Source organism: Ictalurus punctatus, chromosome 18 (assembly GCF_001660625.3).
Source record: "Ictalurus punctatus breed USDA103 chromosome 18, Coco_2.0, whole genome shotgun sequence".
Taxonomy (NCBI): Eukaryota; Metazoa; Chordata; class Actinopteri; order Siluriformes; family Ictaluridae; genus Ictalurus; species Ictalurus punctatus.
This window is the reverse complement of record NC_030433.2, coordinates 18,076,399-18,091,277: the sequence shown is the minus strand read 5'-3', so window position 1 is coordinate 18,091,277 and position 14,879 is coordinate 18,076,399. Positions and strand designations below refer to the sequence as shown.

General features: G+C 39.8%; 1 protein-coding gene across 2 annotated transcripts in view; it reads right to left on the bottom strand.

Annotated features, from left to right (window-relative positions):
- The window catches only part of myo5b (myosin VB), a 76,088-nt gene that overhangs the window by 16,161 nt on the left and 45,048 nt on the right, over positions 1-14,879 (bottom strand). For both annotated transcript variants that reach the window (XM_053687693.1, XM_053687694.1), the window contains exons 18-27: positions 13,641-13,749; positions 11,132-11,343; positions 9,828-9,984; positions 9,254-9,493; positions 7,691-7,927; positions 6,729-6,822; positions 3,422-3,567; positions 2,956-3,075; positions 2,483-2,617; positions 1,554-1,622 (exon numbers count right to left, since the gene is read on the bottom strand). In XM_053687693.1, the coding sequence (XP_053543668.1) occupies positions 1,554-1,622; positions 2,483-2,617; positions 2,956-3,075; positions 3,422-3,567; positions 6,729-6,822; positions 7,691-7,927; positions 9,254-9,493; positions 9,828-9,984; positions 11,132-11,343; positions 13,641-13,749 (1,519 nt within the window). The remainder of the gene's footprint in view (positions 1-1,553; positions 1,623-2,482; positions 2,618-2,955; positions 3,076-3,421; positions 3,568-6,728; positions 6,823-7,690; positions 7,928-9,253; positions 9,494-9,827; positions 9,985-11,131; positions 11,344-13,640; positions 13,750-14,879) is intronic.

Below are 14,879 nucleotides of genomic sequence, written 5' to 3'. Positions count from 1 at the left end.
AGATGTTCGAAACGTTCCTTTGAGTTTCTGATGGATAAATTGTGGCCATGAAGGGATGCACATGGTCAGCAACAATACTCATATAGGCTGTGGCATTCCAGCGATGATTGATTGGTATTAACAGGCCCAAAGTGTGCCAAGAAAACATTCCCCACAACATTACACCACCTCCACCAGCCAGGACTGTTCACACAAGGCAGGTTTGGTCCATGGATTCATGCTGTTGGCGCCAAATTCTGACCCTACCATCTGTGTGCCTCAGCAGAAATCGAGATTCATCAGACCGGGCTACGTTTTTCCAGTCTTCAACTTTCCAATTTTGGTGAGCCTGTGCCCACTGCAGCCTCAGCTTTCTGTTCTTGGCTGACAGAAGTGGAATCCAACGTGGTCTTCTGCTGTTGTAGCGCATCGTCCTCAAGGTTGATCGTGTTGTACGTCCCGAGATGCTTTTCTGCTCACCACAATTGTACAGAGTGGTTATCTGAGTTACTGTAGCCTTTCTGTCTGCTTGAACTGGTCTAGTCATTCTCCGTTAACCTCACTCATCAACAAGGCGTTTCCATCCTCAGAACTGCCACTCAGCGGATGATTTTTTTCTTTATTACACCATTCTCTAGACACTGTTGTGCATGAAAATCCCAGGAGATCTGCAGTTAGAGAAATACTCAAAGCAGCCCGTCTGGCACTAACAAACATGCCATGGTTAAAGTCATTGAGATCATAATTTTTTCCCCATTCTGATGGTTGATGTGAACATTACCCAAAGCTGCTGATCTTATCTGTAGGATTTTATGCATTGCACTGCTGCCTCATGATTGGCTGATGAGATCATTGCATGAATGAATAGCTGTAAGTTGTTCCTAATAAAGTGCTCAGTCAGTGTATGTGTGTGTATAGTATTACACAGTGTCAGAAACCGCATACAGTCTGTGTTAGACACTGAACAACTCCCTACACTTTCAGGCGAGCATTTAGACATGCATTTAGCACAATGTTAAACTTGTAGCTCTTTGCTTATATTGCCTGTTAGGCAACTTCAGACATCGAACTTGATTACATTTGTGGTCTGCCACGTTAAAGTGGACTAATTAAATGCACAGCTCCTAATAAAGTCCGACAGCGCAAAGAGCTTTGGCACTATAATAAAAACAGTCTGACTTTTAACCTTTATTAATTCTATATTCTGATAACGTAGTAACGTCCTAATAAATACAGCTGTCCATTTACACCCTGTTTTGTAATGTCATTTAAGCTGTCATGATTAGCGCCAATTAAAAACAAAGAATTATTATGCTCTCACCGTGCGAAGTCCTTACTCCAACGGCAAATTTTTAAATATATTAAGTGTTCGCAGATGTAAAAAAAAATCCTTTCTCTTGGTTAACCTCTTCACTGTGCTTCCACTCACCCACAGTCTGACTAGCAGCAGAGTCAGCAGCACCAGCGCAGCCAAAGTGCAGCACAAATCGATCAACATGAGCACAGACATGTCGAGTGGTTGACAGTCTAAAAGAAGCATGTGTATGAGTGTGTGTGTGTGTGTGTGTGCAAACCTTGAGACTGTTGTAGGCCAGATCTGCATTTGTGTCTGCCTCTGACGTTGAGCTATTTGCTTCAATCGCCTGAGAGATCAGATGGAGCAAAAAAAAAAAAAAAGAAAAAAAGAAAAAGAAACGATAAGCATGTTTACAGCGATAAGATACAAGATGTGTGTTCTGTTAGGAAATCTATCAATATGATAAATACTTATCACTCTGGGCAAAGTGGTGACAGAGTCCAAAGTTAAACAATAACTGCTACCTTATATAGTGAAGTTTACACATTATTTGATTATGGCACTGCCATGCTTTGGTTTTTAAAAAGACACTTACCTGTTCTAATACAGATCAAAACACACACAAAACAATCATGTAGAATAGAAAAAGATTTTGCCAAAGCACAACCCACATAAAAATAAAAAAACTCTGCAAGTAACTTGCAATTTTATGTTTCAAACCAAGATGGCAGTAGAGAGGCAAAAGTTCAGTACTGCAGCTTCAAACACTTAAGACCTGATATTTAATTAAACGTAATGGCTCCTATAGAGGCATTGCCTTAAAAAATAATAATAAAAAAATAGTTTGCACATTGTTGATCAGAATTAAAGACAAATTGATTACAATAAAATGAGGAACTACAGAATCTAGACAATATAGCAAATGAACCAAAACATGGCTACAATTAATTAACTCTAAAACTCAAATTAGCACAATAAAAGAATGAAAGAACTGTCAGTCACACATTACACCTGTCATTTAATATCCTTAACTCATCGATCGTCATCGCAACTGCCATATTAAGTTGTTAAGCATACAAAGTAAAGAAATAAATGAATAAGGACTTTTTCTGCCTAATCCAAGTCTGAATATGGAATGCTCCCTGCATAAATGTTAACTTGTGACTCAACTTTGAATGCAACCTTTAGTGTGTGCATGACACTAACTTTGTGCTTGCCGAGCTCCTCCATCTTCTCCAGGTTGGTCTGGAGTCTCTTCCTCTCTTGCTCCAGCTCTCGTACTCTTTTCTGCAGCTTCATGAATACACTGATGTCGTTGGCTGCCTTCTCCAGTCCCATGTCCTATACAGAGATGAAGTAGAACACAGACTTGTACTAAATAACTCATCTACAAAGGCAGGTGTGTCCTTATCATCAGGCTTTTCTCATTTCCAGGCCAATTACAGTAAAGACAATGATGATAAAATGTATAACGTTTAAAGTTTATCATGCATGTACAGTTGCAGTCATAAATTTACATATACCTTTCAGAATCTGCAAAATTTTAATAAAATTAAAAAAAAAAAAAAGAAGAAGAAGAAGAAAAAAAAGAGAGAGATCATAAAAATTGCATTTTGTTTTTTTTATTTAGTACATGCATGGTCGGCTCTAACGAATAAGGTGATGAGAATCAGCCATACCTCCACCTGCTGAATGGTGTCCTCAGTGTCTCCCACCTCAGACATAGAGATGGAGGGGAATGTGGAGTCAGAGCCCAAGCTGCTTTGGATGGATGGGCTTCTCCGATGGCCTGGAACAAACTAGAGAGGGAAGATATTACGAATTACTACTTGAACTAAAAGGATTAGTACCTGGTGCCATTACCTTTGAGCACTTTATTTACAATACTCTAACAAGTCCTCTAGCAAGTAGAGCCAAGCTCATATAATTTAGCGATCATTTCTGCAGGAACCTATTGGAATGATTTGTTAGTGTTCTGTTAGGGTTTCATCCATCAGAATTTCATCAGCTCATAAAAAGTGGGCGTTCCAAAACAAAACATGGAGTCAGAGCTAGGTGCTAGCCTGCAGTCAATCATGGAGGTTTGCTTGATCGCTTCCAGCAACCATCACTCTCATATATAAAATCAAATATGATATGTCTTACTTTGGCATAAGTGGCTTCTTCCTGAAGGTTGTCACATCTCTGCTCCAGTCTGGAAAACTCCTTCAGCAGATTCTGATAGCGCAGTCTCTCTTCATCCAACTCAGCCTGTAGACTAGCCTCTTTCTGAGACAAACTGCCACCTTTACCTAACACATACATATACACACACGCACACACACACTTTATAAGATATTTTAAATGGGTCCCAAAAGCCCACATTAATTCCACATGACCTCTTATGGCATTACTGCCTGTCGCACCTCTGTCTGTGCCCATAGGATTACCCCGCTCATCCTTCAGCCTGGTCAACATGCCTAACGCAACTAAAAACATACAAATCTTCCCAGTGATTAAGGCTGTAGAGAGCCCAAATGGCACCATTAATGCATGCTCAGTGCCACTGGTTCCAGATGATTTCCTCCTGTTACACTTAATACCACTCAGGCATGTTTGCCTAATACAACCAGAGCTATACAGACCTTCCCAGTGACTAAGGCTGTGAGAAGCCCCACTGGCATTATTAATGGTACATAATATTTTTATCTTAAAGTAAACATGTTACACTGTAAAAATGCATTTATAGTGAAATACAGGTGAACAGATTTTTCAAAGAAATAACGCAATTAGCTTTGCAAGCCCATTTAACAGTCTTTTCCAAACCATAATGGCACTAATACGTACAATTTTTATGACAAGAAGTGAGTTGTGACATATTTAGTAGTAAACTTTGATCCTTTCATTGCATAGACTGATATCTGATCATAAATTCAGATTGCATAATAAAATAGAAGAATGATAAGTTAGTACAGGATGCTGAAAACAGGCAAAAATATCCTGGATTTTCACATTGTTCTATACGTCATTAATATACTAGGTGTTGATAGTTTACATTTGTATTGCTATAAAAATATATCTCATTGCCACGTACATGCTCCATATATTCATGTCTAATCCACGTATAAGCTCCATATTCATGTCTACTCCACATATATATACACTCCGTATTCATGTCTACTCCACATATATATATATATATATATATACACTCCATATTCATGTCTACTCCACATATATATATATACACACTCCGTATTCATGTCTACTCCACATATATATATATATATACATATATATATATATATATATATATATATATATATATATATATATATATATATATATATATATACATATATATATATATATATATATATATATATATATATATATATATATATATATACACACTCCGTATTCATGTCTACTCCACATATATATATATATATATATATACACTCCATATTCATGTCTACTCCACATATATATATATACACACTCCGTATTCATGTCTACTCCACATATATATATATATATATATATATATATATATATATATATATATATATATATATATATATATATATATATATATATATATATATATATATATATACACACTCCGTATTCATGTCTACTCCACATATATATACACTCCGTATTCATGTCTACTCCACATATATATACACTCCATATTCGTGTCTACTCCACATATATACACACTCCATATTCATGTCTACTCCACATATATATACACTCCGTATTCATGTCTACTCCACATATATATATACACACTCCATATTCGTGTCTACTCCACATATATATATACTCCGTATTCACGTCTACTCCACATACACATATATATATATATATATATATATACATACACACACTCCATATTCCTGTCTACTCCACATATATATACACTCCGTATTCATGTCTACTCCACATATATATATATATATACACACTCCATATTCGTGTCTACTCCACATATATATACACTCCATATTCGTGTCTACTCCACGTATATATACTCCATATTCATGTCTACTCCACGTATATATACACTCCATATTCATGTCTACTCCACGTATATATACACTCCATATTCATGTCTACTCCACGTATATATATACTCCATATTCATGTCTACTCCACGTATATATACTCCATATTCATGTCTACTCCACGTATATATACACTCCATATTCATGTCTACTCCAGGTATACGCTCCATATTCAGGTCTACTCCACATATGTATATACACTCCATATTCATGTCTACTCCACGTATATACACTCCATATTCATGTCTACTCCACGTATATATATACTCCATATTCATGTCTACTCCACGTATATATACTCCATATTCATGTCTACTCCACGTATATATACACTCCATATTCATGTCTACTCCAGGTATACGCTCCATATTCAGGTCTACTCCACATATGTATATACACTCCATATTCATGTCTACTCCACGTATATATACTCATTCATGTCTACTCCACATTAATGTCTACTCCACGTATACCCTCAATATTCATGTCTACTCCGCATATACGCTCCATATTCATGTCTACTCCGCGTATACGCTCCATATTCATATCTACTCCATGTATATACTCCATATTTATATCTACTCCACGTATATACTCCATATTAAGTACTGTACTGCTCCTTACATTTGACCGTTTCTGTTTCCCCCTTGAATGTATCTATGACAAAGTTTGAAATGACAATGTGACCAGGTTACATAAGCCTAGAAGCATAACACACACACACACACACACACACACACACACACACACACACACACACACACAAAAAGGGCTGACTGTGAACTAAACATTTTTTCTCTGCTAGCTTCACAGTAAAGCCTTTTTTTTTTTAAAACAAAAACCATCTCAAAAGAACATCATCTTCTTGTGATTTTTAAAGTTTAAGCAGAGCAGCCAGAAGCTAAGAGATTGGAGATAATTGAATAAAGCTCAACAGTCTTCGTTTCAGACGCAGGACACGGTCAATAGTCAAGAATAAAAATAAAGTTATTCAGCAGAGGCTATATGACTATTACTGAAAGCATTACACAAGCATAAAAAGAGACAGCTTGGCTTTAATAAATGAACATTAGAAGAAAAAAAAACCCTGAACACAGAAAACGCTTATTTCGATTTAAAAGCCCTAACCTTTGGTTTTGAGTATCATTCTTGCCTGTGAACCAGCCCAAAACAATGCTCCGCTAAAGAGCAGGGAAAAAGGTGTTCTGCATTCCTTCTCTGAAACTCAATGCAGCTTCTCTCTCATCCTGCTTCTGCACAGAGGCCCCTCTTATGTGGGGAAACGATACCAACCCGGCCCTCGGGGCAGTTTTCCTTTTTACTTTACTTCAGCTTCATACGATACTCAACCGACGAGGTGTGTGTTCAGAGATGCAGGTGCAATGACGTGTGAAACTCACCCCCGGAGCTCTGCGATTGGCGAAGGATCTTCTGGTTCATCGCTTCTTTCTCATCCTTCAGCAGAGAGTTTTCTCTCTCCAGCTCCTGGACTCTCTGAAGAGGACAGAGCAGAGCTTTCGTCAGCTCATCAACCGAATAGAATAATAACCGTGCTTTATCGACATTATCATAAAAGCGGATCGTCAGGAAGGTTTCCATCTGAAGGATTTCGAAATGTGTGCTGCTGCATATAAAAATAATTTAAAAAAAAGATGGTGGAAACAGTTTTTACAGGAAAAAATGCTATTCTGCATAAACGCTGCGTCATGAGACATGAGATTTTCATCACATGAGACACCAGAAGATCAACAGGGCTGAACTGAGAAGGACATGACAGCCTTACGGAGTACATTTTGAAGAAAATATGGCACATTAAACGAATACGATTCTTGTAGTTTCATGTGATCCATTGCTTCGGAATTTATTTTGAGATGTAAAAAAATGTTTTACAAATATTAATAAACTACATAACATCAATAGGTTATGTTTCAATTCTATCTGTGGTGGGAAAAGTACAAGAAAGCAAAGAAAATAAGCGCATAAAAATTGTGATAAATGACATTATAAAAAGAAAAATATAAAAAAAAAAATCCATGCAACAGCTTTTTGCTGACACAAATTTGACAAAGTTTCACTTCATGGTGCTACAGGCTAAATTTTACTCTTATAATGCTCTGAAATCGAGTCAGTTTTGTTCTATATAAATTCTATATAAATATTCTATATAAATAAATCAGTTTGCATAAATTCATTAAAAGCCAGTAAAAGATCTACATTAGTTACATAACCTATGACCTCTTATGCTCCCTACGCCCCTCTTAAATCAGTGCGTTTGTTTATTATCCTTCCTCTATCGCTCTGTTTTGCTCTAAAAAGCAAGGCCAAAAGCTTTAATGCTTTTTCCTTAAGCGTTACTGTTTACCTGTTCCAGTCCCAGCTTCTCAGTGCTGTGCTCCTCCTCGAGCTTTTTCCTTTGGGCGTGTGCCTCCTGGAGCTCCGCCCTCAGTTTCTCCAACTCGTCCTGCAGTGAGCTCAGCTGCGTGGTCTCGCCTTTACGATTGCGTGCCGTCTCCAGCTCCTTCTGCAGTTTGCTGACCTCCGTGACCAATGCGGTGTTGGCTTCGGACAGCTTCTCACTCTGCACCTTATACTCGTGTTTCTGCACAAACGAATAAGGGTCAGGGTTTAGCTAAGCGTCAACTTTATTGAATAATGAGTAGGCAAATGATATAGTGGTTGATGAATCGTCTGATATTAAGACATCGGTGGAACTTCCAAAAAATTTAAATGATGATAATTGGAAATAAATACTCTCCCATTTATTTGTCTCTGTTCGGGTGACAAATTATGTTTTTACTTTTATTCATGTGCACAGTGGGGTCCAAAAGTCTGAGACCACACTGAAAATCTGGGATTTGTTCGTATTATTCTTCATTTAAAACTGGAAGGTTGTAGAATTTTGAAATATTTAAAAACAAAGAAAGTAAATATCTTGAATATTTAATTCTGCACTATTCCTAGGTCCCTATCTAATTGTAAGCACATTTGTGATATTCTCCATGCGTGGAACAAAAAGGTCAGATTTCCTCATGCTTAATCTCTTCGACCGAATCGTGCGTTCAGCCAACACTGATGGATTCGGATCATAAAATGGATCATAAGGTTTTGCACAAACTTGTGGCATCCACGCCCGCTCGAGTGCACAGTCATTAAAGCAAAAACGGGATGTACCAAATACTAGGAAACTCTGAAATTCATGTAAATGTAAAGTTAAAATACATAAACGATTACACTATTCGCGCAAGTTGTTGTCAATAATGTAATTTGTCATGAAAATCAGAGTTAATTTAAAAAAAATTTTAAAAGAATGCAAATTAAATTAAATTATTATGCAAAATTGAAGCATTTTCTCTAGTGCTCTCAGACATATGGACCTTGCTGTATAATATAAAAGTATCTTTTCTTTCTCTTCCATTCTTTCCTTCTATTTTTCCTCTACATCAATTAGGAATGGCTTTAATAGCCAATAGAAATGTAAACCTTATATATTACCAACAGTCCTAATTGTCCGCTGAGGGTGGTGGGTTTAAAACAAACAACAACAAAAAAACAACAAAACAAAACAACAACAAACTTTACACTCCGGGTCTACTTTGTGCACTAAAAGCCAAATAACCCATTTGGAAATAAGTGCTAAGAGCATTTTTATATATGCACTGTGTGTGTGTGTGTGATTATCATGGAAAGGACTACAATAACGGACATTTCCCTGTACTAAGAAAAGAACTGCATTGATATCTGCTCAGTGATGCTTTGCACTGATGGGTAAGTTTAAGAAGGGCTGATGAACTGTAGATATACAATTATGGACTGCTATGTCTCCTAATACTCCTAATAAACTAGCAACTCGGAGTATAAACAATAAGTGTGTGCCTCAGACTGGATTTGAGAGCATGAGGAATGCGTTCTGAGCGCTGTACAGCACCTGAGTGTCCATCTTTCTTCGAAGCTGGACAATCTTATTCTCCATGCCGACGTTGAGATCCTTGAAGTGTTCTGCTGTGCGAGCCGCGATCTTCAGCTGTTTCAGCTGTCGCTTGGCGAGTACACGCCTGTAAGCGCACTGCAGCACCACTGCTGCGTTTCGGGCACGGAGGAACTTCCTCCTCTGCAGCCATCCGCGCACTGTTCTCTGGATGACACTGGCCTTGTGGTGCAGCACGTACTGAACGGGTTGAGAGGAAAAAAGAAAAAAAAATTAATACGAGAAAATATGCACTATAGAATGCGAGTGCAGTGTGAACTCAAGCACACAAAGAGCACGGATTTAGATTTGCAGAAAACAAGTGGTGTTACATAGCATTCTTCCAGAACGTAAATTTGTCAATACAGTGTGTGTTGTTTCCAAATGTCTAAACTATTCACAGCACAGCTGGTGTGGGAGCAGAGAGCAGCAGTGGAACAGAGAGAGAGGGTGAGAGCGAGAGAGAGCACTAAATAAGTAACCAAAGAAAGAAAGAGCGAGCAGAAGTTAAGAGAAACATGGAGCAGTGTGGCACCTCTTGGTACAGGCGGCGTGTGAACATGCCCCGTGTGAAGGCCTGGATGGTGATTGTAGCCTTGCGGATGGTCAGATACGCTTTCCGTACCCTCACCATCCTGTACTGCTTCTGACAGATAAGAGCTGCTCGGGTGAGACGCAACAGTTCTGCATACCTGAAAAAGACATCAGAGAGAATAAGACATCACAGTAAGCGGGGGAGAGAACATGAGAGAGGGAACGAGAGGGAGAACGAATGAGAGAATGAACGAGAGAGACAGAGAGAGAACGTGAGAGACAGAACGAGAGAGAACGTGAGAGACAGAACGAGAGAGAACGTGAGAGACAGAACGAGAGAGAACGTGAGAGACAGAACGAGAGAAAACGTGAGACAGAACGAGAGAAAACGTGAGAGACAGAACGAGAGAAAACGTGAGAGACAGAACGAGAGAGAGAACGTGAGAGACAGAACGAGAGAGAACGTGAGAGACAGAACGAGAGAAAACGTGAGAGACAGAACGAGAGAAAACGTGAGAGACAGAACGAGAGAGAACACGAGAGACAGAACGAGAGAGAACGTGAGAGACAGAACGAGAGAGAACGTGAGAGACAGAACGAGATAGAAAACGTGAGAGACAGAACGAGATAGAAAACGTGAGAGAGACAGAACGAGAGAGAACACGAGAGACAGAACGAGAGAGAACACGAGAGACAGAACGAGAGAGAACGTGACCAAGAGAACACGAGACCGAGAGAACGAGAGAAAGGGAACACGAGAGAGAGAACAAGAGAAAGAGAACACGAGAGAAAGAACACGAGAGAGAGAACACAAGAGAGAGAGCACCACAATGTAGTAAGAATGACAGAGAAACAGAGATAGAATGAGAGAGAGGAGAGAAAACAGGAGAAAGAAGAGACAGAAATAGAAAGAAAATGACAAACCAGTAATTGTTTGACAAAAGGTGAGAGAGAGAGAGACTGAGACACAGAGAGAGACAGAGAGAGACAGAGCGGTGGTGACAGTAAATAACGGCAAAGCTGCATTATCTAACTGGAACCTAAAAACTGCTGCTGTAATTATAAAGATTATTCCCAGTCTGCTCATACTGACCATTCAGCACACGTATTACTGTTCATCCTTACTCTTCTACACCTGCATAATGATTTAGAACGATTTAATCCACTGTCTAGCGCCCCCCAGAAGAAGTCTGGTTCTCAAGGTTTCTTTCTCATGTCATCTCGGGAAGTGTTTTTCTCGCCATTGCCTCTGGTTTGCCGGTTAGGGATCTAAATCCACATCCGTACTCGGACACATCTCCTCACCTGCGCGCCAGGAAGCCACGGCCGTATCTCTGCAGCAAGATGGTGGACTTGCGGATCTTCTGGTAGCGTCTCCTCTGCAGCCATCCTCGCACCGTCTTCTGCATCTTAATGCAGGCGAAACGGAACTTGTCGGCTCTGAGCTTTTCGAGGTACGCCACCTGACCGGCTCGGAAGAAGATCTTAGTCTTTCCGAACTGGAACTTATCTGGGTCCTGGATGGAAGATGGAATTAAAAAGGGGGTCATAAACCTGTGCAAAAACCGAGCGGTAATCATTCATTCAATAACAGCCAAATTCATTCAGAAGCTGCGTTGAGGAAATATGACCGTGTGTGTATAGATGACAACCTCAGACGGCCTCTCTCCCCCCCTCAAAACGGTCTCTCTCTCCCCCTCAAAACGGTCTCTCTCTCCCGTTCAAAACGGTCTCTCTCTCCCCCTCAAAACGGTCTCTCTCCCCCCCTCAAAACGGTCTCTCTCCCCCCCTCAAAACGGTCTCTCTCCCCCCCTCAAAACGGTCTCTCTCCCCCCCTCAAAACGGTCTCTCTCTCCCCCTCAAAACGGCCTCTCTCTCTCTCTCTCAAAACGGTCTCTCTCTCTCTCAAAACAGTCTCTCTCTCTCTCAAAACAGTCTCACTCTCAAAACAGTCTCTCTCTCCCCCTCAAAATGGTCTCTCTCTCCCGTTCAAAACGGTCTCTCTCTCCCCCTCAAAACGGTCTCTCTCCCCCCCTCAAAACGGTCTCTCTCCCCCCCTCAAAACGGTCTCTCTCTCCCCCTCAAAACGGTCTCTCTCCCCCCCTCAAAACGGTCTCTCTCTCCCCCTCAAAACGGCCTCTCTCTCTCTCTCTCAAAACGGTCTCTCTCTCTCTCAAAACAGTCTCTCTCTCTCTCAAAACAGTCTCACTCTCAAAACAGTCTCTCTCTCCCCCTCAAAATGGTCTCTCTCTCCCGTTCAAAACGGTCTCTCTCTCCCCCTCAAAACGGTCTCTCTCCCCCCCTCAAAACGGTCTCTCTCCCCCCCTCAAAACGGTCTCTCTCTCCCCCTCAAAACGGTCTCTCTCTCCCCCTCAAAACGGCCTCTCTCTCTCTCTCTCAAAACGGTCTCTCTCTCTCTCAAAACAGTCTCTCTCTCTCTCAAAACAGTCTCACTCTCAAAACAGTCTCTCTCTCTCTCAAAACAGTCTCTCTCTCTCTCAAAACAGTCTCTCTCTCTCAAAACAGTCTCTCTCTCTCAAAACAGTCTCTCTCTCTCAAAACAGTCTCTCTCTCTCAAAACAGTCTCTCTCTCTCAAAACAGTCTCTCTCTCGCTCTCTCTCAAAACAGTCTCTCTCTCGCTCTCTCTCAAAACAGTCTCTCTCAAAACAGTCTCTCTCTCTCTCTCTCAAAACAGGCTCTCTCTCTCTCTCTCCCTCAAAACAGTCTCTCTCTCCCTCAAAACAGTCTCTCTCTCCCTCAAAACAGTCTCTCTCTCTCTCCCTCCTCAAAACAGTCTCTCTCTCGCTCTCTCTCAAATCACCGCTTAAACCCATAAAGTGTAAACACCTCTGTCCTGAAGTATTTCATGTTGGAAACATTAAAGTTCCCTCTGACACTGGAGACTCCTTGCATAAATGGTAAAAAGAAAACTTCAAAGAAAACTTCCTCAGATCCTCATCCTGATATCCTGAGAAGCCATGCCATGCTGATTAGGCCATATTTCAGCCGGCTCTCCGCTTTTGGATGGCACCGAGTGTGGAAATGCTGAGCTTAGAAAGCTAAAGCCATTAGAGAACTCACTGAAGCGGGGGCAGTGAAGTTCACAGATGAAAATTTATTGATATTGCTCAGATGAAGGACGACAGTTTGAAAACTCCAAAGCGGCAGCCAAAACAAACAAACAACAAAAAGTGCGACTGGATTTCAGCTAGCATACAGGTGCATCTCTAAACAATTTCCATATCGTGGAAAAGTTTTTTTTCCCCCCCTGGTAATTTAATTCAAAAAGTGGAACGTTCATATATTCTACGTTCATTACACATAAAATGAAATATTTCAAGACTATTTTTTCGTTTTAATCTTGATGATTAATCATGGAAATCAAAAATCCAGTATCTCAAAATATTAGAATAAAGAATTCATAATATACAAAACTATACCAAATATATATTTTGGAATTATGGACTTATTATTAAATCTTTTTTTTTGGCATTGTTCTCATCAGACCATAACACATTTTGGCACATGCTTTGGGGTGATTTAGTTGGGCTTGGATGTTTTTTTGTGAAAAAGGGCTTCTGTCTAGCCATCCTACCTCCCCTTTATTTGTCCTAGCTTTCCCTAAAATGTTTCTTTTCGCTAAGTTTTTACTTAAATGTTGTAATTTCACAGTGAGGGTGGATAGAGTTCAGACATGATTGTTCTCGGTTTCACTGTTTTCATCGCAAAAATGTGTAGACTCTTTATATCCACTGTACGCACATTACCAGCGCATCAGTGTAACATGGGAAAGTGAAAGCCATGAAGTGTTACCTTGACCAGAGTCTCCAGCAGGTTTCTGCACACCTGCTTCTTATCAGTGGTCACGTCCTTCTTCTTCATCAGCACCCGGTATCTGTTAAAGAAATCTGGGTACGTCCACCTGAAATGAAAGTTGTCGCATATCAGTGAGTATTACTGCTACATACTTGTTCTGATTCCTCATTATTGTTTCTACAGTAGCAGCTTATTCACAGGGACTGGTATGACTGGCGCTCTGCATACGCGAGAATAAAAAGAAGGAGTCTCTAGTGTACGTGCTTTGTAACAGTCTGAGGTAATGCTGCAACAAAGTATCAGGACAGAGAGCTGGTTTCTTAGTAACAAGCTGTATTTTTTTGTTTGTGGTTGTCATATTAACTTCAAGAGAAACCGATGGAACGACTGTTTATAGCTGTTGTTAATGATCGTTTGTTTCCCAGACATTCTATAACATTAAACAGAACTATGAATAGATTTTTTAAAAAATGGCAGCAATTACATTTTCTTTAATAAATAAAGAAAATGTCACTGCTGTGGTTGAAAAGGAATAAAACGCTTCAGGATGTGCTGCTATGGGACAATAATCAACTTCCGGGTGGTAACAGTAACTCGCAGTCTTTGCTGTTGATCGTTTCTTTATAACGTGGCATGCTGAATTTTTATCTCATTCCCTTCAAGAAAGAGACAAAAGAAAGGCTGATGAGGGAAGGACTGCTGATAGCTGCTATAATGTAAGTGATAACCGAAACTAACTTACATGTTACACTGAAGAATAAATGGATAAAACGTATGATGCCATTCTTTAACTGCTTAAAGATTTTAACCATTGGACAATTGCGGTGATATAAGAGGAATGAAACACTTCACTGTGCACTTCGCTTTGTGCCAGGCCACATCACACCACCCCATTTGTTGATCATTTTACTATAACAGCACACCGCCAAGGTCCTCCACCCCACTCAACATTTAAACAAACAACAATAATCTTCCAGGTGGTGTCAGTAACTCTTCTTCTCAATGGGCCACCTCATACCACTGCATTGTTGATTATTTTACTATAACAGCATGCTGTAAACTGTTTTATTCCTTATGTAATGAATAAGAATTGTGCTTAATTAAGTCCACATTTGAATAATAAAGAATTCAGGAAACTTGAACAATCGGTGTCGTTAGACTAGTCAGAAGAATTTATTGGACCTAATTATTTGGATTTGTAGCTTCACTAAGCTATAACAAAATTGCAAAAATAAT